The 22051-nt window shown below is 38.3% G+C and overlaps 1 protein-coding gene across 2 annotated transcripts in view; it reads right to left on the reverse strand.

The window, feature by feature from the left end:
* Positions 1-22051, reverse strand: part of ADCY2 (adenylate cyclase 2) — a 213148-nt gene that overhangs the window by 145385 nt on the left and 45712 nt on the right. For both annotated transcript variants that reach the window (XR_002435543.1, XM_021388084.1), the window contains exon 3: positions 921-1082. Coding sequence is in view for 1 of the 2 variants with exons in the window: in XM_021388084.1 (XP_021243759.1) it covers positions 921-1082 (162 nt within the window). In the remaining variant the exon portion in view is untranslated. The remainder of the gene's footprint in view (positions 1-920; positions 1083-22051) is intronic.

A 22051-nucleotide genomic window follows, 5' to 3' on the forward strand; every position in this document is an offset into this window, starting at 1 on the left:
ACAATGCCTGCCTTCCTTGTTCTTCTGATAGACTTATAAAAATGCATTTACTTTTAAGTTTTGCTGCAATTTTGATGCAAAAGTTAAAAGAATTCTGCTTCCCACAAATATAGGAAAAAGCATGTACATGCTTTTCAAAACGAAATTTACTTTTTTACAGATCTCTAACAAGGACACCTAGGTTCATCACAGTACCATGATAGAAACTGTAATATTTCACCATTTGAAAGATATTCTCCAGAACAGAGAGGAAAAACAACTCACAGTATTTGGATACTTTTTTTAATCATTCCTCTGTGATATGTCCTCTAGCAAAACGATCACAGTCGAGTTACAAGCCAAAACCCAACTGCAAATACAGGTACATTCTCTAAATGTCAAGATGTCTGCAGTCAGTCTGCCCTCTTCAGTCAGTGGGCCTGGCCAGGACAAACCTGTAAAATTCCTATAAAAGGTCTGAGAAATACAAAAGGAGGACAAGCCCTGCACTGGACTTTAAGAGGGCAGTCTCTTTCCAGCAAACCCAGATGAGGTTACTCTAAGGAGCAATGCTTTTCCCTACCTGGAAGAATTCTTTTTTTAAGCCCACAAGTTAGGCTTTGATGAGGTGAGGAGAGCAGCAATGTGTTTTATGTAGATGTGTGGCAACGCACCTACCACAGTACGGCTGTACTGCAGAATTTTTTATTATCAATGATAATTTTAACAGTAGTAAGTACAGTGTGTGTGGCTGTCAATTCTACCCTTTAAGGGTGAGTTTCAGCAAGAGGTAACATTACTGACAGCCTCAGGATTATAAAGTGGCTAGCTATGAATTGAGTCTGAGGCAATTCAGAAATGAAGCGAGAATTACCAGCTGGGAAACTCATTTACTAGGATATTAAGTACGCAATTAATCATTAGTTTCACAAAGCACCTACCTGCCAAACCAAGTGCTCCTTTATAACAGCTGTACCTGATAGACAGATGCTCAGCACAATCGTATGAGATGCAGAGGTCAAGACGCTGGCAACTATAGCGTCCCTCATGTTGAAGGGCAGCATGGTATACACCACAAAAATGATGAACAAGAAAAATGACACCTGTGCAAGACAGCAAGACAAAAAAGAAGCATGTCAAACTCACTCTGGAATAACACTCAAAAATAACATTTATTTTGAACTGTGTTCAGCATAAAGACATATATTGTCTGGTTTTGTGTGTTTTTTTTTTAAAAAACAGGAAAGCTTCTGTTAACCACTGAGGAACATTGATTTTGGAAGAATTAATTTAAGAAAGTGCTGGGAAAATTGCATTATATTTAATTTAAAAAGTGCAGTTTCAAGATACAACTTCATGATTAAAGAACTTCACAAGTACTCTAACGTTTCAAAATTGACTTGAAGTTTATTTTTTCAAGGTTTTATTGTATTAACCATCCTGTTTACAGTTAAGAGTGTAGTTCTCCTGTGATTAGTGGTTTCTGATTACAAACTGTATTGCAAAACAATTACTTTGCTAAATCATTCCACAGGGTCTAAGGAATTGTAAAGCAGAGAGACTTCTTTCATCTTGATGCACTAAAACATCACCATTTAATACAGAATATTACATAGATTATATAAAGTTACATAAGATTATACCAAAATCCCCAATTCAGACAAGCATTTTAAAAAAAAGGGTTTAAAAAAAATATACTTCATGTGTATCTATACAGTGTATGTCAAATTCCATTAAAACACTACATATATTTGGACATAGAAAGTAACTTCAGACATTCACAGCCCATAAGTAGAATTTACTGTTAGCTTCTTGGAAAGGGGCATCAGTATCCACACTAATTTTATGGAACTAATTCTCCATAGGCATATCCCAGACTGTACCAGAAGAAGGTACTCCTTCGTTACATGTGTAGAAGATTCTGTATTTGATAGTACGCATATGTTCCAAACTCCATCACATATCTGAGAAAGCATAACTGGATTTGAGAGACAGATTACGCATACTTAAGTAGGCATTTCTGGAAATGTACCAGCCTGTGTATTACGTCCCTAAGTAAGCATTTCCAGTCGTTTTAGTTGACTTACAAGTCTGTTCATCATCTACCATCTACACCCACAGTGTTCAACTCAGACAGTTCCCAAGTAGCAACAGTAACTTGCTGCTTACTTCTCTCATTGTCAGTTTGCTTCCTTCACTTCTGCATGTGATGACTGCATAACTAAAACTGAACCCTAATATATGTGTACCTGCAAAAATGTGGAGGCATCTTCTCCATCGTGGAGAAGGAACTGGATGGAGAAGGAATTCTACTTCTATTCTCCACTCATCTTTCTCTAATTCCTCCATTAATATTAATCCAGCTCCTTCCTGATCACATTTTGGTGCTGCCCAATCATCCCTTATGCTCAGCTCTCATTGCTTTGTACTGCAACTGCATTCTTCTCACAGTCTTATCATTTTTTTCCATTGGCATTTTCTGCAGCCCACATCCTTGTACCTCACTACTTTCCTGCCCAATCTGCACTGTATACAGATGTGACAATTTTACCTGATATACCCTGAAAGTACAAAAACATATTATCGACGTATCTAGGAAGGACAGAAAAAGACCAATCTGACAGAAGCCCAAGCTCTTCAGTGATCACATAGAAGTACACACAAACAGGGACAGAGCCAAAATGTTCAGGCACTAAACAAAACAGAACCACAAAGGATTAAAAGGAAAACAAAAACAAAACAAAACAAAAAAACCAAAGAAAAAATTTTGTTACTCTACTCTTTCAATGTATCAGCAGATAGGATAAGGAAACAGAAGAACAGAAACATTTGATATCTCTTCAGTCCTCTCTGAAAGCTTTAACTGTGATCAGATGTTAATAAAACAGTAAGTAAGAGGTTTTAAAAACCTGGTCTAGGTAAGAGGAGTATTATGTAAGTAAGGTGTTTTCAAATTTTCTTGGCCTGGTAAAAATCAGCTGTGATACTGAGGGAGCTAACTTTATCATCTCAAAACTTGGGAAGATGTAGAATGTTCTGTCAGGCTGGAAGAGGGAAATGCCTTTGAAAGGCTGGGAAAAAAAATGATAGAGTTGGTTTAGTTTCAATTCCTGGAGCAATAGCAGACCAAATAATAATAAAAAATTCATAAGCAAGTATATTAAGAGTTAAGAAAAACATATGTAAAAGCAAATGTGATTTTGCTGAAAATAAATCATGTTATGGAATCTTATTTTCCTCTATGTCACAATAAAAGGTATCAGCACTGGGGAGGAAGTTGAATGAGTTAGGTGCTAAGAACAAAAGTGAAAGGTCTTGTAATATAGACGTAACATGACCAGTGGCAAAATACCATGAAGGCATGTAACACCAGCTGTCTCAGACATGTCTCCTCTTAAAAAAAAATGGTTTAAGAAGAATCCTGAGCCCTATTTATGGGAGAAATATTCCAAATACCTGCAAGTCCCAGTGACTTTGAAAACAAGGTTTCATTGGTTCTAAGTTTAGACCTAGGGGCAGAAGTCATTTGCATATTCGTGAAAATTTTGTGATTAGAAAATAAAAAGTTATCCTTCTCTAATTGGATTGGTTCCCATAAACAGGACTTGAATATTTTATATATTTGAATACAGCTTGACTACATAGCCAGACTAAACAATCCATCTGACTCACGAGGTATATGCCAGGTACTAAAACTCATCAGTGGATATAAGGTATAATATGACACTACTGCAATTTAACATAAAACAGACTACTAAGCACAGAAAAAAAAATGTGGTACATTGCAATATTTTTCATGATATTCAGCTGTACCTAGAGTATCAGCTCCACTTTTGCAATACTGTTAAGAACAAGTATCATTTCTGTAAGCTACTCCTCTTCTTTCCTTGGTTAAAATAAATGCAGAATTTTTACCTTCCACAACTACAAATAGAGAGACTTTACAGAAGTTTCAACTCCCCTTGACACTATGCATTCACAGAATCATTAGATTGTAGAATCACAGAATCATAAAATCATAGAATGGCTTGAGTTGGAAGGGATCTTAAAGATCACTTAGCTCCACTAACTTTTAGTGCTGGAAGGTAGCAATAACGTCTCCCCAAAGCCTTCTCCAGGCTGAACAAACCCAGCTCCTCCAAGCCTTTCTCCCTAAGAGAGGTGCTCCAGCGCCCTGGACCCTCTCTAACAGTTCTATGTCGTTCTTGCGGCCTGGACCAGATGGGGCCTCACAAGGGCAGAGCAGAGGGGAACAATCACCTCCATCTCCCTCCTGGCCACCTCTCTTTGGATGCAGCCCAGGATACTGTTGGCCTTTCGGGACGCAAGCGCACACTTCTGGCTCATGCCAAGCTTTTCATCCACTGGGATCCCCAAGTCCTTTACAGCAGGGCTGCTCTTCTCCCTTGTCTGGGATTGCCCCAAACCAAATACAACAACTTGTACTTGGCATTTTTGAATTTCACCTAGGTTCAAGCAGGCCCCTTTTTCAATCTTGTCCAGGCAGGTTCCTTTGGATGGCATCCCTCCCTTCTGTTGTATCAACTGCACCACTCAGCTTGGTGTCATCAACAAACTTCCTTAGTGTTCTCAGTCTCATTGTCTATTTCACTGATAAAGATGTTGAAGAGCACTGGTCCCAAGATGGACCCCTGGAGGACACCACTCATCATCAGCCTCCACCTGGACATATTGCTGCTGACCACAACCCTCTGGCTGCGACCTTCCAACCAATTATTTATCCACTGAACAGTCTACCCCTCAAGTCCATCTCTCCCCAGTTTAGGGATAAGAATGTGATGTGGGACCATATCAAAGGCCTCACAGAAGTCCAGATAGATGACAGATAGGTTCTTTGACCTCAAATGCTCAGTTACTCAGCATCAAACAGGCTGAGCTAGATTGAAATCATGTTAAATAACGATTGAAAACAAGTTATCTGCCAATTCTTATACTGGCATATAGATAAACACAAGATGCTTAATATGCATCAGGAGATAGCCAATGCACAGTTTTGAAACTTGGGCCTGAGAAAACAATGGCAAAGCAGAAGAGGTATCAGTCATCTCTGGATTGCTAAGACAGAATCTCTCATCTAAAATGCTCCTATCCATAGCTCCTGATTCTTGGCAACATTCCTGTTCTTTATTTCCAGTAATGGTCTAATGATTCAAGAAGCTGAGAGCTCCGTTAAATCACAGAGGTTCCTTTTTGATTTCACCATGGCACAAAAGTATTCTCCCCAGGTACCGCGAAATGTAATGTCTTTACCTTTCATCTTTAGAACACACCTAAGTAATATGCAAAGCTTGGGAACACTCAGTGTATTTCAAAAGTCACTACATATAAGCTTGATACTATAAGAAAATGATACTCAAAGACTTCTATGCAGGGTGGTTCTTCAGGTAGAAAGACTTGGGATTTCAGGACTGAGTCATAGAATGTACAGCAGCCTTTGACTTTTTTCATGACTCTTTTCTAAGAATTAACAGAATATATAAATATTGTATAAATATTAACAAACAGCGATGCCAAGCTCTGAAGAATACAACCACCCCCTGAAAGAGTGAACTGAAAAGAAGAGGATAGAATAGTTGAGTTGGAAGTGACCTTCAAAGATCATCAAGACCAACTGCCTTACCATTTCAGGGCCGACCAAAAGCTAGAACACTGTTGCTAATATGTGTCACTGCATGTCTACACTTGGCATGTGTACCCATCAGTAAATGCAATATTAATTTACAGTGCACTATTTTTGACACTATTAAAAGCAAACTGTTCCACCAAAGCACGCCATAACCACAAAGCCTGTAGCTGCTTTGAAATTGTGCTGGAAGCAATCTTTGATGTGAGTCATCACTGCCACTAACTAGTCAAAACATGCCTTTTTGTCCTGATCTGAACTTGGATTGCTTTAGAAATTTGATTCTCAGGCTTTTCTGACAAGCTTATCATTTTCCATACCCTGGAGATGAGTATTTGGGCATTGATGTTATACATCAGGGTACGTAGCATTCACTTTTGGTTAATGTCTTACAGGGAAGCCTGTGGTTTTCTAGCTTTGACTGAGAGGTATCCAGGACTTTTGCCCATGATTCTTGGCTGTCAGAGCTTATCCAACCTTGGAGTGTGTTTGCTGCTCTGGGCATCTCTTCTCTCAGAAGTGCCAGATTTTCATCAATTATGTAAGCGGGCGTTCTCTTCCATGGCAATCTAAAGGACGATGAGCTGCCATAATTTGGCTGTCTACATGGGTTTGTAATGGACAATTTTTCTGCAGATTTTATGCAGTTACTTTCAGAAGCGCAGTGAAACTTCCAATACAGATTGCTGCAGTGATGCGACTAGAGTGAACGGACACCAATAGGCCTGATGACAGTCCAGTGTGGGATATCACCAATGATCACAATCACTCACAGAAATTCATTCTTGACATAGGACACAGCATAAAATTATAGCTATGCATCTCTACACATCTAGCAAAATGGAATAATTTTCACTGCACAGTAGTTCTTTTTCTTTTCAAATCAAATCCAATCTGAATGTTTTTAACTATGGCTATTTCGTCACAGCATCTCCAGACATATGCTGGCCACTTCAGGCTCTGAACCATACCAATGACTGTGACCTAGGAGAACTGCCATGAAGTAGATAATACTTGGTAGTTCACAGATATGACTGGTGGAAAGATCCCTCATTTGGACTCCAATGCCACGTACTGCAGAGGGTCTGGAGCCCATGGAACAACCTCCTGGTTTGACAGTTGCTTTTCTGAGTGACATTGCTTTAAACCTGATGGGTATTTAGAGTAGAAAGTTTAACATATTTTCCACTTTGAATTGTCCTTCCTTCCAAATACAGTAACACAGAGGTTGTTGCTTTTTTCACTGAGAACAACTGTATCACAAATATACTAATCACTCGTTTTATACAAGTTATGTTCTAACTGCGACTCACTATTTCCACAGCTAGTCAGACTTCATAACATTGTGTTAAAGGGTTAATCATAACTTGTCTGGCATATGGAAAAACCACTCAGTGTTATTCTGAACAGTTTCCCCCCTTGAGGAGTATGATATCTCAATGCTGATGCAGGCATGCAGATCTAAGTGCGCTGTTTCACTTTGAACTATGGAAAAGTGCTGCTCTGGACACACAGCATTAATAGAGCAATAGTTAATGAAATATCTCTAGTACAAGACAGACTCTTACAAACATGTAATGACAGGAAAACTCGTACGAAAATAGTGCTACCTTTTCACAGTATATTCAAGAAAGACTCTGATCCCATAATTAAATGGCTAGACTACAAATATTCACACTAAGTGGGCCAACACATTATAAGATTGCTTTCAGACATTAATTGTGTAAAGGGAGTATTAACAGGTAATTAAAGATTTTCTCTTGGAAAGAATAACACTTGGATTATGGCTACTGATTTCAAAGGCTGTCTATGTATATAATAGTACAAAAGAAGATACCCTAGTTTTTCTAAACAAATAACTAAGTTTCATAGCATAATTGACACGACCTACTAATCTTACAAATTTTCTGCAATTACTATGTTCATGATTTAATACAATGTATGCATTAAGGTGTCAGAAGGGTATTTATACAAACTACAAACCATATGTAAAAACTTTGTGTAGGCAGAGTAATTGATGCAAATACATAAAGGTTTTTGCCACTCCACGTTTTGAATTCCAGAAGTCAAACCCTCTGACTTGGACTTTAAAAAGCCAGGCAACATTCAAAGAGCAAAACATGCCCCCCACTTAAAACAAAAAATTCCTTGAGTGCTAAAATCACCTTCTGTGCTGAATCACCTCTAAAAAGTCTTAAATTATGAAAGCATTAGATAAGGTAAAGATGGGCCCATTGTTCACCGAACCCTGCAATAATGGAACAAAAGGGCACTCAATGATACTAGTAGAGAACTGATTTAAAACAGATGAAAAGAAAGTACATCTTTATATACCAGACTGTGAACTTCTTGAACTTTCCACCACAGGAGGTCATAGTGTACCAGCAGGTTCAAAAGAGATTAAACAAATTCCTGGACTACTTGTCCATAAGCCAATAATAAAAGGACAGTGCAGGGACGTACCCTCTGACATTTCTAGAACAACTGTGGATACTGGGGAAGTATGAAAGGAAAAGACCACAGGAAGTGATCAAGCTTGTGTGCTGTCTTTTAATAGCAGCTCCTCTTGACATCCTTGGAGACAGAATACAGAGGTAGATGGACAACGGCTCTGCACCTGCAGGAAGTTTTTTTTATGTTCTTATGCTTAGAATCAAATGTACTTTATTTTAAAAAGAGAAAAAAAGAAAAAAGAAAAAGAAGCAGTTATGACACAATATCTTCCCTGACTTTAGAGTAAAGTAAGGTTTCAGAACAAGAATTGAAAGTCCAATCGATCTATGAGCAGAAAGCACTGTAGATTTAATAGATAGAAGGGAGTTGTGAGAGGAAAGATCAATTTTCAGAAGCAACAGGATATAATATACATGAAACTAAATTTTAGTTTATATAAAAACAATTTTTTTTTTTTTTTATGTTGGGCACATCACAAACCTTGATAATAAAAACCAAGAAGGAAAAAATTTGCTGTAATTTACTTCACAAAATTATGCTCACAATAAAATCTTACTTCACTAATTTTTACCAAACATCAGCTTTTATTTCTTAATGACTATCATAGAGGTAGTAAACAACCCTGTAAATCATCACTTGTTCTTGTTCATGGGAAGCTTTCAAACTAATAAACCATTTCCTTTTGTGTAGAAACCTGGGATTAAATGGCATCAGGAAGCAAACATTCATTACAGCCTCTGCCAAAAAATTAGCCACAACCATTAGCAAAAGAGGACAGAATAGAAACAGGTTGACTGCAGGAAGACGAATACTTTAAAATAAAATAACTGTGCAATAAGGGACCTATGAATGTGCTGATTGTGTACTATCTGGTGCTTTCCAAGCCGCAGAATCTTTCCTTTCATTGAATGAGATTGCTAAATGGGATACAGGACTGGAAACGGGTAACCCAAAGAACATCAGTAGTGACCCAACTCTCTATAGCAATTTTTGGTCCTCCCTCGTATAGGAAAAGGGGACTTCGTGACTTAGCGACCATCATCTCCACCGGCCTTGAGATTATTCCTGAACACATAAGCAGGATAATAATAATAAAAAAAGACACTGGTTCACTCTATAACTTGATTTTAACATTTTCTTCCTCATATTACTTCTCCTCTTCCTGCTGCATCTCACTGGTCTTGTTTCAAGCACAGAAGAGCCTAATTAGTCAAGAAGATGGATTTATCCTGTTACAATTCTGGTAGGAGTCTGTCAGCAGAAAGACAACTTCACAAAACTCTACATAGACCAACAATGGCATGTGTATTCAGGATCAGATGACAATAAGCTGTGCCTTTGCTTTTTCAGTGAGACAGTTGAAAAGCAACAGAGAAAAAGAATACATCCTTCCTTATCACTATGTTCCCCTTTTGAGATTTGTCTATAAACATTAAGAGCAGAAACCTACAACAGCAGTAGCAGTTCCTTTAACTCTAAGTCAAAGCTGCATTCCCTTCAGAAGGATGCTACATAACAGCACAGAATTCTGAAGTAAACTAGAGTTAATGGATTTCTAAAGTGGAAAATCAAGAGAGATCCAAACAATTATATAGCATGAAGTTCTAGATAAGTTCTACTTGAAACTACAGTTCTAAATTACTGTTCTTCTCCCCATCAATTAATTGCAGTGCTTAAAATTACAAACATAGTTTCACTGCAGCGTCTGTAGCATTGTTATTCAATAATCATTTTTTCCCTATGTTCCCATTCCAGTTCTGTTTTTCTGCCAAAAGTGTTTAAGTGTTTACTTCTAGTTTCCATTAATGAAATACGTAGTTTTGTTTCTAGATACGGTTAACTAAAACAAAACCTACATGAGGTCTAAAACTTGGTAGCTACCAAAACAGGTAGAAAACAATCTAGCAAAAAATATAGTAAATTCTGAAGGCTGGGAACTGACAGACAAATTCAAAATGAGAAACAAACAAGTAAAATTTTAAAAGCAAAGGAAATTAACCACTGGAACAGCAAAAACTGGAACCCATCAAGATCAGTGTTTGAAAGTGAAGAAGGGAGAAGGGGGTCATAGTGAGAAGCAAAATATGTACAGCAGCTCAGCACAGTAGTAACTGTAGCTCTGCATGCTGAAGTACACGAGATGTTTCAGAGAGAAAAATGTATTTCAAAACTCTGCAGGGAAGAAGGGTATTTCTCTTCCTGACCTTATCTGCTACCAAGCAGGAACATGCAGATGATAATGGAGAAGAATATTCGCTCCTTCTGGAGGGCAGGATTCCTCCTTTCCTTGAGTCACACAAAGGACCACTGGGTGGTCAGCAAAGGGCAGCACATCTGGTGAGCCTACATTTTCTGTGGTGGCTGTCCTAACGGGGCAAATAATCAGAAGAAGGAAAAAGGGTCACGAGCGGGGCATATGTGTTTGAAAAAAATAGAATAGTAAGGAGCCTGAACAAATGAAGCTTTAATTTCTTTTGTGTAGATCAACAGTACACAGATCAATAACATCATTTACCAGCTCAAGACAGAATGTGCTGCAAAGGAAAGATGCGGCAAACAGAAATGGCTGAGCAGTGTGACTCCACTTACAGAAACCTGATAAGTGGCTGATTTTCGCAGACTATGCTTTTCCCCAGGCACATACTTTTGGGCAGACCACAGAAGAAACACAAGAAAGTGCCAAGCAAAAGAACCTCTCAATGACTGCCATGAAATATTGTGACTGTGTACAGAATTGTAATAGTATGATGTTAAAAGAAAGGAAGGAAACAGATTTCTTCTTTAGGAGAGCTGCCAAAATATGACATAATAAATCCTTGGAAAATTTTGTTAATAATAGAAACAAAATGCCTAAACGTGTATGGTGTCAGAAAAGTGGACAAAACTACATTAAGATAATGCAAACTTCTGGGGAAGAAAAACCCATGAAACCATAGCATTTAATTGTTTTGATGCTAAAACGGGTTCTATAGCACTTACTAAAAACTATACATTACCCCCTGTGACACCTGCCTTTCACAAACGTTTTCAAATCTACCACTAACGTGATTATTGCGCAATGACTTTGGTATCTCAGCATCACTCAGAACTTTCTACTTGCAACCCTGCAACCTACCATCCACTAGCAGCTCAGCAACTTTCTACCCAAACTACCAGGTCAAACACTTCCAGAGCCTCTACAGCAATATTTTTCCTGATTCAGTTGCTTTCATGTGATTATGCCCACAGCAAATGCAAACCCAACATTGCCAGGGTGAATTCTCATGGGAAAGGGTTGCCGCAAGAATGAATATCATTTCTTTTTTTCCCTATTTTCCTCTCTTTGGTTGTAGGTTTGTTTAACACTAGGGGACCCAATAATATGCATACAGTATCATGCAGCATCTGCCCCTGATATAAGCATGGTCCAGGTATGACTAGTAGCATCATATGCACACAAAACCAGACGGAAGTTTGAGCAGGTCCCAGAGAAAACCATATAGTCACTATAGGAAAATTATTACTGGGAGAACCACATGCTGCACTAAGAGGACACACAGGGAAGGATGCTCATCTGAGGGTCTCTCAGATGGCCACTGATAAGAGTTTATCCCTTCTCTTTTCTGTCTCTTATTTTGTTCCTGTTCTCCTGAGAAGTAATTTTCACTGCTACAGTCAATGCACATCATCAGCTACAGCTACAGCCAATAAATCTGTGCACGTGAACTTGTTGCAACATTGTCTTTCCCCACAACTTTTGAAAACCATCAAGCAATTTCCATCCCAGCAACCTGGATGTAGCTTCCTCAGGAAGTAACTACTGCATGACAATGTACTACATGTCTGTGTTGTCATGTATTACATGACAATGAAAGAGGCAATGCAGGTTTCTTTTCCCCAGAAATGGACACATACCAAACCCAGGGAAAGAAAGACAAAGCAAAACAAAACAATCTCTTCTCCAGTTTTAACATGTAAAAAACTAATGTATTCTACTCGCCACACTGCCTAAACACAACACAAAAAGGGAAAAGGTATTCCATTCTTTACCACATATTCTTTCCTGAAACAGTCTCATTTAAGAACACTAACCTCTACTAGGCTCACAGATAAAGATTAAAGCTGTTCATTCTTATATAGGTATTTAATTGTAATTGCAATTCAAGAAAAAAGATACAGACAACTTTCATGGCAATTTATAGAAATAGGACTTGCTTTGATAACCTACGAAGTTTTTCACTTGATTAAATTTATCAGAGGTTTGACTGTTTTTACAAAAAGACTAAAAGAGAAAAGATTAAACTGGAGAAAAGTTACATGGAAATTCTATAAATGTTCATATTTAACCTGTTAGTCAAGTAGATTCACTATTAGCACATTCATTGTTCCAAACTTCTTGCACTGCCTGCATGTGCGCTATTCAGGGTCAAACCCTTTTCCTAGAGCAGGTTTTTCTCACTGAGCTTCTTTTCTTCCTAAATTCAAATCTTGTCATAATGTATTTGGGGTTGTTCTCCAGAGCTTTTTTTGTGAGTTTCTTTAAAACTTTCAAGGATAGCAATGTGGAAATCAGTTACAACTGTAGTACCGATAATGTCTTGGTGCTGAGAAATTCTATGATGAATTTCCAAAGCACGCACTTTGTTACAGAACTGAAAAATACAATCTTGGTCATTTCAGTACACAAGTTTTAATTGCTATTATTTTAATATAGCAGTTGTACCTAAAATAACTTCATATAAAATTTAAAGCAATTTTGAAAGAGAGTACCATTGGAGAATATCTATAGCCTGAGTGAACTTAAAAATTATAGTAACTGAATTTAAATACAGATTCGCTCAATTTTAAACATAATTAATTTTGTAAAGTATTCATTGATTCAAAAAATAATGTAGGCCCAGACACCCATGGACTATTGATGTGACTTCACATTAAACTCTTGACTGTATTTATCTTCTAATTGCAAAGACTAACCAATGCTACGTAGCAGTAGGATTAGTCAAATATGGTAAACTTAATTAATCCCAGCAGAATGAATATGCAGAAAAAATATTCCAGTCTCTTTTAACAAGTATGAGGTTTCATGTATCACTGTGCTGTAAATGTTAAAATTAGTTAACAACTAATTAATATATTATTTTGCATAAGGTTTCAGCCTTCACTTGATGAAAGGACTATGATATTTTGTTTCACACCTTCCTTTTCACACCTTTCACACCACAAACTTTTGTCCTCAAAAGTTTGCAGTAGAACAATTTTATGAAAGTTTGGATCCCCAAAGGAAACAGCAGTGCACTCCACATCACAGAAAAATTGTCAGAATTTTTCTATAAAGTTTCCTGGAATCAGAACAGTACCTTTTTTTTGAGTAAAATGTGTCTAAGTGTATACCACACACATCACAGAAAAACATAGCTGAATTACACAATTAAATGTTTGGCATCACACTTTGTTTCTGCACCAAATAGAATTGTAGAGTAACTTAGGTTGGAAGGGACCTCTGGAGGTCATCCAATCCAGCCTCGTGGCTGGTTTTAAAGATAGACAAACTTCATATAATGGGCACTGATCTTGATTTATCGTTTACCAAAACTGCACATATTCTTAGACAGTGAGCTAATTAAAGGAAAAGCTTTAAAAAGGTTCTTTTTTTGTCATAACAATTTTGTAAATAAACTAAACAAGGCAATTCACCCAGAATGAGAGGAATACTTTTTTTTCTTCACACACACAATGACACATCACTAGCAAAGCCAGACCACCAGATCCAATCAAGCACCTGATCTTACTAGATATCTAGCTATAAGAAAATAACTTTCAAAATTAGAAGTGTCAAAAAGTGTTAAAAAAGAAATGATCACAATCCACCTAAATGATATACAGTCTAACAAGTTAATGAAACCACACAATTTTTTCCACAAAATAGCAACTGGAAAACATGAGCAAGAATTTCTATATACTGTTGGACGAGACTATGAAAAAGACAAGAAATACAAATGAGCTTCTCTTGGTTATGACAACTATACAGGTTGCAGCAGTGCTTCTTTCATTATCTTTTTCTATTGGATGCGTGGCATGAACAGTACAAGATGAAAACACAAACACATAGCATTTATTCAGAACTGTTGATCTATCTCCTAACAAATGTTTGTGGATCAGACCTAGACAACGATGACAATCATGCATGGCTTGTAGAAGAATACAGCCAGAAGATGACATTTCAGTATATATCAGAAGAGACCAGTCAATTACAAATGAACACACTATACACAATCCAAAGTCATCACTGACTTTGGATGAAAAAAATTATAGTATATACTTCAGAAATAGGCCTCCTCTGCAGTGAAGCTGGACTTCACTCCATCATGACGACAGTCTAAGTGAAAAAAAATCTACCAATCAATTCAAAAGCCCAAGCATTTTAATAATCCAAATTCACATGTGGCTTACCCAAAGGGCTAATGTGCCAGTACAAAGCTACGCCAATACATATTCTTACTAAAAATAACTTACCTCATTCCTACTCTCTGAACGGATTTGGCTTTCTTGACCAACATTACTAAAGAATCTTACAGTAACTAGTAAAAGGGACACTTCAGACTGGGAGAAACGTTTCCTGTTTTCCGTTGAGTCTTTTTAGAAGGAAAAAATTGACATATTTTTGTTCCTATCCATTAGTATGCCAATTGTCTCACATTACTGCGGGTTACAAGACAGTCAGAGCAAGGTCACTGCTTACCTCTGTGCCTAACCTAAACCAATCAGTCACAGATATTAATTCCAATTAAATGGTGGGTTAAGGAAGACAGACAAGCTACAGCTGTAATACAATGTCAGATTCAAAGAATGAGAACACTAAGCATGCATCACAAACACTGTCCTGACTGACGAAGCAGAGTATTTAACTTCACCGCAGGCTGGTAGTTTGTAGGTTAATAAATTAATAGAGCATAGGGCTACTCCACAGTCAGTGACAGCCATCAAGTGGGAACTGTTTTATCCATATAATCACGGGGAGAAGGATGATGATATAAATCTGAACAAAACTGTAGACCAGACTAGGTGTAAAGGAAACATACATGTCTAGATAAGATTTCTGTTCCACGAATAAAAATGTTGAATTAGCGTAAGAAAACATTTCCTATGCATAAGAACATGATACCCAGCCACATGATTAAGATGAATCCCACAAACAATCAGAGAGAATGAGAGCAGCTCTGGAGCTGATATAGCGATAAATAAAAAAGTAAAAGTGTGATTTTCCTTTATTTGTTGTATCACATCTCAAAAAAATTTTAAAATACTTTCCTATTTTATAAATTAAGTGCTCCAAAAGTAATGCCTCCTATTTATTTCCATGGAAACTACAACAGTTGCAAAGCACTGTTTTTCAACACAGTCATCACCATTAGCTACGCATTTTCTCCAGCAGTGAACAAGAGCCTGCATGCCACACTCTTAAAAATCTGCACCATTAGAGGTGACCCACTGCCACTGTCACCTCTGCTGATTGCACCACTCACAGCCTCACTGTGCTGACATCTACTGTCTGGTCTCCATAAACGTTCAGCAAGTGTTGACGAATGTCAGTGTGTGCCATTCTTTCTTCATGAAGGCATTCAGTGCCACATCTTTGCTTCATCCACACTTCCATGTCAGATGCCATTTTGTCAGACTGCCCCTCTGCTTCCATCTGTCACATGGTAACAAAATGTAACAGAATGTTGGTGGAAAGTTCAACCTCTACTGCCATACCACCAACATCCACCCCTGATATTGTGGTCCAACATAATAAAACAGGAGGCGTTACTTTTGGAGCAGCTCTTACACAATTATTTTAACCCATATTATTTTAGAAGTGATTGGTAGGTAAACAGCAAATATTATTCTTGTCAAAGCAATAGTCCTTAACAATGAGATACCGAATCACTCTATCACGGTGCTCATCACTCAGTACAAACTCCACGGAATACGTGCATTAAGCTAGGCCAGCTGCCTGGAAAGCGGGAGAGCAGAGGTTTGTAAAGAAAAGATGTCTTCTCATGATGAGCACAAAGCAATGGCTTCTGAAACACATGAGCAATGCCTTTACCTCCAAGAGTCTTCCAACAAGTTTGTAGCAACTACAAAGACAATTCAGTTTACTTAATCTATTTGTAGTTCACTTGTGTTTTTTCCATTCATGCTAAGGATGTCAGTGAAACCATTATAGCTGCACCAAAATCCCAAGCACGTGACACAGAACAGCTAATTCTACTGCACATGATGTTCCAACCAGTTAATAATAAATAACATTATCTCCAGATGATATATATGCTGCTATTTTAAAGTGCAACACAGCTATGCCAGGATGATTTACCGGCTGGTCAGTGCTGGCAAGTCACATGTTTGATTTTCCTTGCTCTTGGAATAAGCCCATTTATGCGATCATAGTATCTGAAAGAAATAGTCAGTACTTACTGAGAAAAGAAAGCAGAAGGAAAATCAGGTATCACAAGGCGTCAGCATTGCCATACTCATACTTCTAAACATTCATAAAAGGACTTCTGAACTCCCATTACCACATCTAATTATACGTATCTTACAGACACTGTAATTATTTCCCTGATATGACTTGAGAAATCTGAAATAGAACTCTGCAGCTCTGAGTTGCAATTTTCTACACTTTTAGGTAATAACAGGCAAATCTCATCGTCACTCTGCCTCCAGTCCACCTCAATAAGTGGGTTTTTTTCCTAACGGAATAGTTTAGTGAAAGCTTTAGCTACAAATGGAAAGAAGAATGAATAAAAGATGACAGGATTAAAACACAAAAACGGAAAAGTGGTGCTTTCAGTGGCACCTCTTACAGGCATTGCTTTTCTAAAGAACAGCTCCCACAAGAGACAACAAAGTACATTTGCAAGACTGGCAATATTTGTCTTCACTGCACTAAAGCAGAATAAAAAGGTAATTTATGTATCCTCTCATCTATTTCTAGGTGAAATTATCATTATTCCAATTATGATTTTCTTTTTACCACAGAGATTACAATATTTATTCTGGGACATTTTTAGTTTTTATGAAAGCCATGCAAATGCTCTTTTTCTAAAACAGAGCATTTGCATTTAAATCTTCATAAAAGAGAATATGTTCTGTACCATACACGCAAATTCTTGCAGTAAGGAAAAGTACAATGTCTGATAATATTCCTACAATGTGTGCAAGATTTTCCTCCAGACTTCTTGGAGATTCATAGCCTAAATTAATCCTAAATTTGCCAATTCCTTTCACTCCTGTTAACATTACTGGAATATGTCACTGCTCCTTGCTGCCATACAAAACTTATAGAAAATATGTATTTGTTTCTCAGTCACTTCTTTCTTTTTAAATCCTACCTAAGAGAGGTTTGGGTTTTTTTTCTGTATACATAAAAACTATGCCCTCTTGAGCCAGTGTATCTCTATCAAATATATAAAAAAAAAAAAGTAACGACTTATCATAGCACGCATCCCACAGAAAGAGGTAAGAAAAGGCACTGTTCCTCTGTTACTGCCACACTCTGACAGATGTCTGCACACTATGTAATGAGAAAGAAAAGTTCAGTGTAATCCATGTAGAATTAAATAGGACTAGGACTAGAGGGAATGGCCTGAAGAGGCACCAGGGGAGGTTCAGACTGGATATTAGGAAAAATTTATTCTCTGAAAGAGCAATCAGGCATTGGAACAGGCTGCCCAGGGAGGTGGTTGAATCACCATCCCTGGAGGTGTTTGAGAAATGTTTAGATGTCGTACTGAAGGACATGGTTTAGTGAGGAAATATTGGTGCTAGGTGGATGGTTGGACTAGATGATCTTGGAGGTCTTCTCCAACCTTAATGATTCTGTGATTCTATGACTAGGAAATATTGGGAAGGCAGTATTTCCATCATTAAACATGAAAAATAAAATCTCTCAAGCTCTTTGAAATTTTTTAGTGAAGCTATTTTACAGGCTTGACTTATCCCAAAACAAGTCAGATATTTTGTGTACTCTGTGTGCCATTCTTCATGAAATAATAATGCTTTTTGTTCCATACTTTTGTTTTGCTCAAACAGCAGAACAGAAAATCTTGATGAGGAAAGAAAAAGTACATTCCTAATTCTGTTTTCATTTCATAAAATCATAGAATCCTTCTGAGTTGGAAGGCATCTCTGAAGGCCATGTAGTCCAACTCCCCTGCAGTGAGTAGGCACATGCACAGCCAGATCAGGTTGCCCAGGGCTTTATCCAGCCTTGCCTTGAAAGTCTCCATGGACGGGCCATCAACCACAACACTGGGTAACCTGTTCCAGTGCCTCATCACCCTCACTGTAAAAGACTTTCTTCCTTATGTCTAACCTAAATCTACCCTCTTTGAGCTTGAAACCATTTCTGGTTGTTCTGTCACCACAGACCCTGCTAAAGAGTCTGTCCCCTTCTTTCCTGTAGCTCCCCTTTAGATACTGACAGGCTGCTATCAGGCCACCTCAGAGCCTTCTCTTCTCCAGCCAGAACAGCCCCAGCTCTCTCAGCCTGTCCTCGTAGGAGAGGTGTTCCATTCCATGGATCATTTTTGTGGCCTTCCTATGGATGCGCTCCAACAGGTCTATGTCCCTCCTGTACTGAGGACTCCACATCTGGATGCAGTACTCCAGGTGAGGCCTCACCAGCGCAGAGCAGAGGGGCAGGAGCACCTCCCTCGCCCTGCTGGCCACGCTTCTTTTGATGCAGACCAGGATACAGTTGGATTTCTGGGCTGCAAGGGCACATTGCTGGCTCATGTCCAGCTTCCCATCCACCAGTGCCCCCAGGTCTTTTGGGGCAGGGCTGTGCTCAGTCTTTTTCATCTCCCAGCTTGTATTGGTAGTGAGAGTTGCCTTGACTGAGGTGCAAGACCTTGCATTTGGATTTACTGAACCTCATGAGGTTCACATGAGCCTACTGCTCAAGCCTGTCTAGGTCCCTCTGGATGGCATCCCATCCCTCTGGTGTGTCAACCGCACCCCACAGCTTGATGTCATCAGCAAATTCGCTGAGAGTGCTCTCGACCCCAGTGTCAACGTCACTGAGGAAGATATTAAAGAGTATCAGCTCCAGCACCGAGCCCTGGGGGACACCACTCATCACCAATCATCTCCATCCAGATGCTGAGCCACTGACCACCACTCTCTGGACTCGATCCTGTGGCCAGTTCTTCATCCAACGAAAATCCATCAAATCTATATCTCTCCAATTTGGAGAGAAGGATGTGGGGTACAGTGTCAAAAGCCTTACAGAAGTCGAGATAGATGACATCAGTGGCTCTTCCATTGTCCATTGATGCAGTGACACCATCATAGAAGGCCACTAGGTTGATCAAGCAGGATTTGCCCTGCTTGGCCATTTACCTGATTACATTTAGTTGATAGTTGCTATCAACTAAATTTTTGATATATAGCAGGATGAGACCAGAATCGAGCTTGATAAACTAGGAACAGATTTGGATTCAGGCAGTCAAAATTTCCATGTTTTTGATTTTTTGTATATTGTATTGACTTTACATATTTTAGTATGCTCATTTAACTCATTTGGTAGCTGAGCAAGAGATAAAAAAGCTCTTGGGGAAATGATAAATAAGGTGACACTGAAGTTAAGAGGAGGCGTAACCCCCCCCAACCCAAACTTCAGAACGCAAATAAGTAGAGGTCAAAACAATTAAGTTAAAATGCTGTCAGTTGAGGGAGAATAAAATCTATAAATGAAGTAATTTGTATGTTTAAAATCAATGAGAATTCACAGTATGTATTAGCGAAAGCATGATTTTAGCAATAATGCTTCTATTTTGTAATACATTGTAGCGTCTTTTCCTTAAATCCACTTACCTTTGCTCTAAATTCTTTTCTTTAGAGCCACAGATTTATTCATACATTTAGAATTAGGCACTGGAGTAAATGAAACAGCACAGCAGTTTCTGCAGAACCAGACATTTTGCACATGCTTTACCTTCTCCCTTCCCTTGTCACACTTTTTCAGTTTGGAAACACTTATTGATCCAAACATTCAAATGTTACCTCAACAAAAGAATCAGCAATGAGACTGAGGAGCAGCAATACAGTTTCTAATGTGAAGCCTGAAAAGCAGCCCAAAATGCTGTAAAGGCTTCCACAGCTTCACCTTCACCTAGGCAAACTTCATCTTGCAGTTAAGTAATAACATTTAGGTGATTTCATCCAACAAGAAATATCCCACGTTTTTAAGAAAAATATCTTTAAGATAGCTGACGGAGCTCTGCATATGTGATCACAAGTGCACATTTTAAACAGAGAAGAACAGACAGGTTTTGTAGCTCTTATGCAGCGACCTAAAGTGGGTTATCTGTACCTAACATCGGAGTTTCAAGGCTGAATACATTCAACCTTGCTAAGGCTAGAAGCAGGTTTTGGGTGGTAATCAAAAACCAGGAGTCTCCCTTTTCAAATGGTAATAAATAACTATTTTTAGCCTGCACATGTTATTGCATATAGACAGAAAATATCTCTGCATTTCCAGTGTAAGAATAAGGAAGAATATGATTTTCACTGCAAAAATACTGTTCTCTATTCCCAAGTACTTACTGATGTCACATAGCCAAAAAAAAAAAAAAAAAAAAAACAGAAAAACAACTAAACCCAAACCTCTTTCTTCAAAAAAATACCTAGACTAAACATAATGTTGACTTTGGAAATGCATGTGGAAACTGTTATCCACTTTTTGCCATGCTACTGCTACTGTCTTTAGGTGGAAATACCTAGATATAACAGAAACAAACCAGACACTAAGCCACTGAAGCAGCCAGATATTCTACTTAAGTGCTGTCCTTCTCTCATGATGGCATGATGTCTTTGGTTTTTTCCACTCACTGTTTGATATAGGTTTGGGGTGCGTTTTTTATTTTGATTTACTGGTAGCAGCACAAAATTGGACACCAGAAACAGTTCATTTTGCCTCAAAAACAAAGGGAAGAATCAAGAAGGTGAAGTAATTTGCCTAAAAGGGAAGAAGAAAGCTGATAACCAGGAAGTAACTGCATTGTTACCAGACTATCTCACAGTAAATGTAAAGAGAAATGTATTTGCTTTTAATGGCCACATGCAGGACCCAAGCTACCTATGTTTATAAGCAACTCTATTAATCTTTTTGCTACAGGCAAAATGGTCTTGACTCTCCCTAGGGGTGTCCGCAGCCCAGGCAGGTAACAGTCTCTTGGGAAGTGCTCCCATTTGGGATGGAACAAGCATGTCCTTCCAGCAGGACACTTCCAGACAGATGCCTCATGAACAGCCTCTCCCTCCTCATAAAAATAAGTCTTCTGATTCCATTTAGACACAATTGTTCTCACTTGTAAATATGTATTTGTACATGAAATTATTTATAAAAGGCTGTAGCTTTGCCAATGCTCGAACTAAGTAAGGTAAAAGTTCTCAAGTGCTTTCTCCACAAACCTACCAGAATTACGCAGCTGTTCGTAGCAGGCAAAAGAACTGTCACGCAAAACATGCCTACATTTTAAAAAAAGCTGCAATATAGACACCTGTGCATACACTAGTGAATTGGGAAAGGAATATAAACAGGACAAAAAGCCTTCCAGTAAGGCCAGAAAATGAAAACACTACATATTCAAAGCACTACTTAATCAAAATAAGTGAGTAAATCAATGGTATTATGGAGCATTTGTTTTCCCATTTTTTCAGTGATCTGTATTCCAGAAAAGCATACAAATGGACAAGGTCTGTGCTGGCAAAAGAGCACCTCTGAGTTCCATGGAAGGTTCTGGACTCCTCCTGTGCTTGGTTCTCATTCATAACAAAAAGCTCCTCTGCTGGAAGGTGGAAGCTACACTCTCATGGATGAGTAATCCCATATCCAGAACACCACAATACACATTTTAGAAATAAATATATAGAACCAGTTCACCAGTTATATGAAAAGATTCTCGCTATGCCAATCAAACCATAACTAAGCATGTATTCCTCAGT

The sequence above is a fragment of the Numida meleagris genome, chromosome 2 (genome assembly GCF_002078875.1).
Source record: "Numida meleagris isolate 19003 breed g44 Domestic line chromosome 2, NumMel1.0, whole genome shotgun sequence".
Classification (NCBI taxonomy): Eukaryota; Metazoa; Chordata; class Aves; order Galliformes; family Numididae; genus Numida; species Numida meleagris.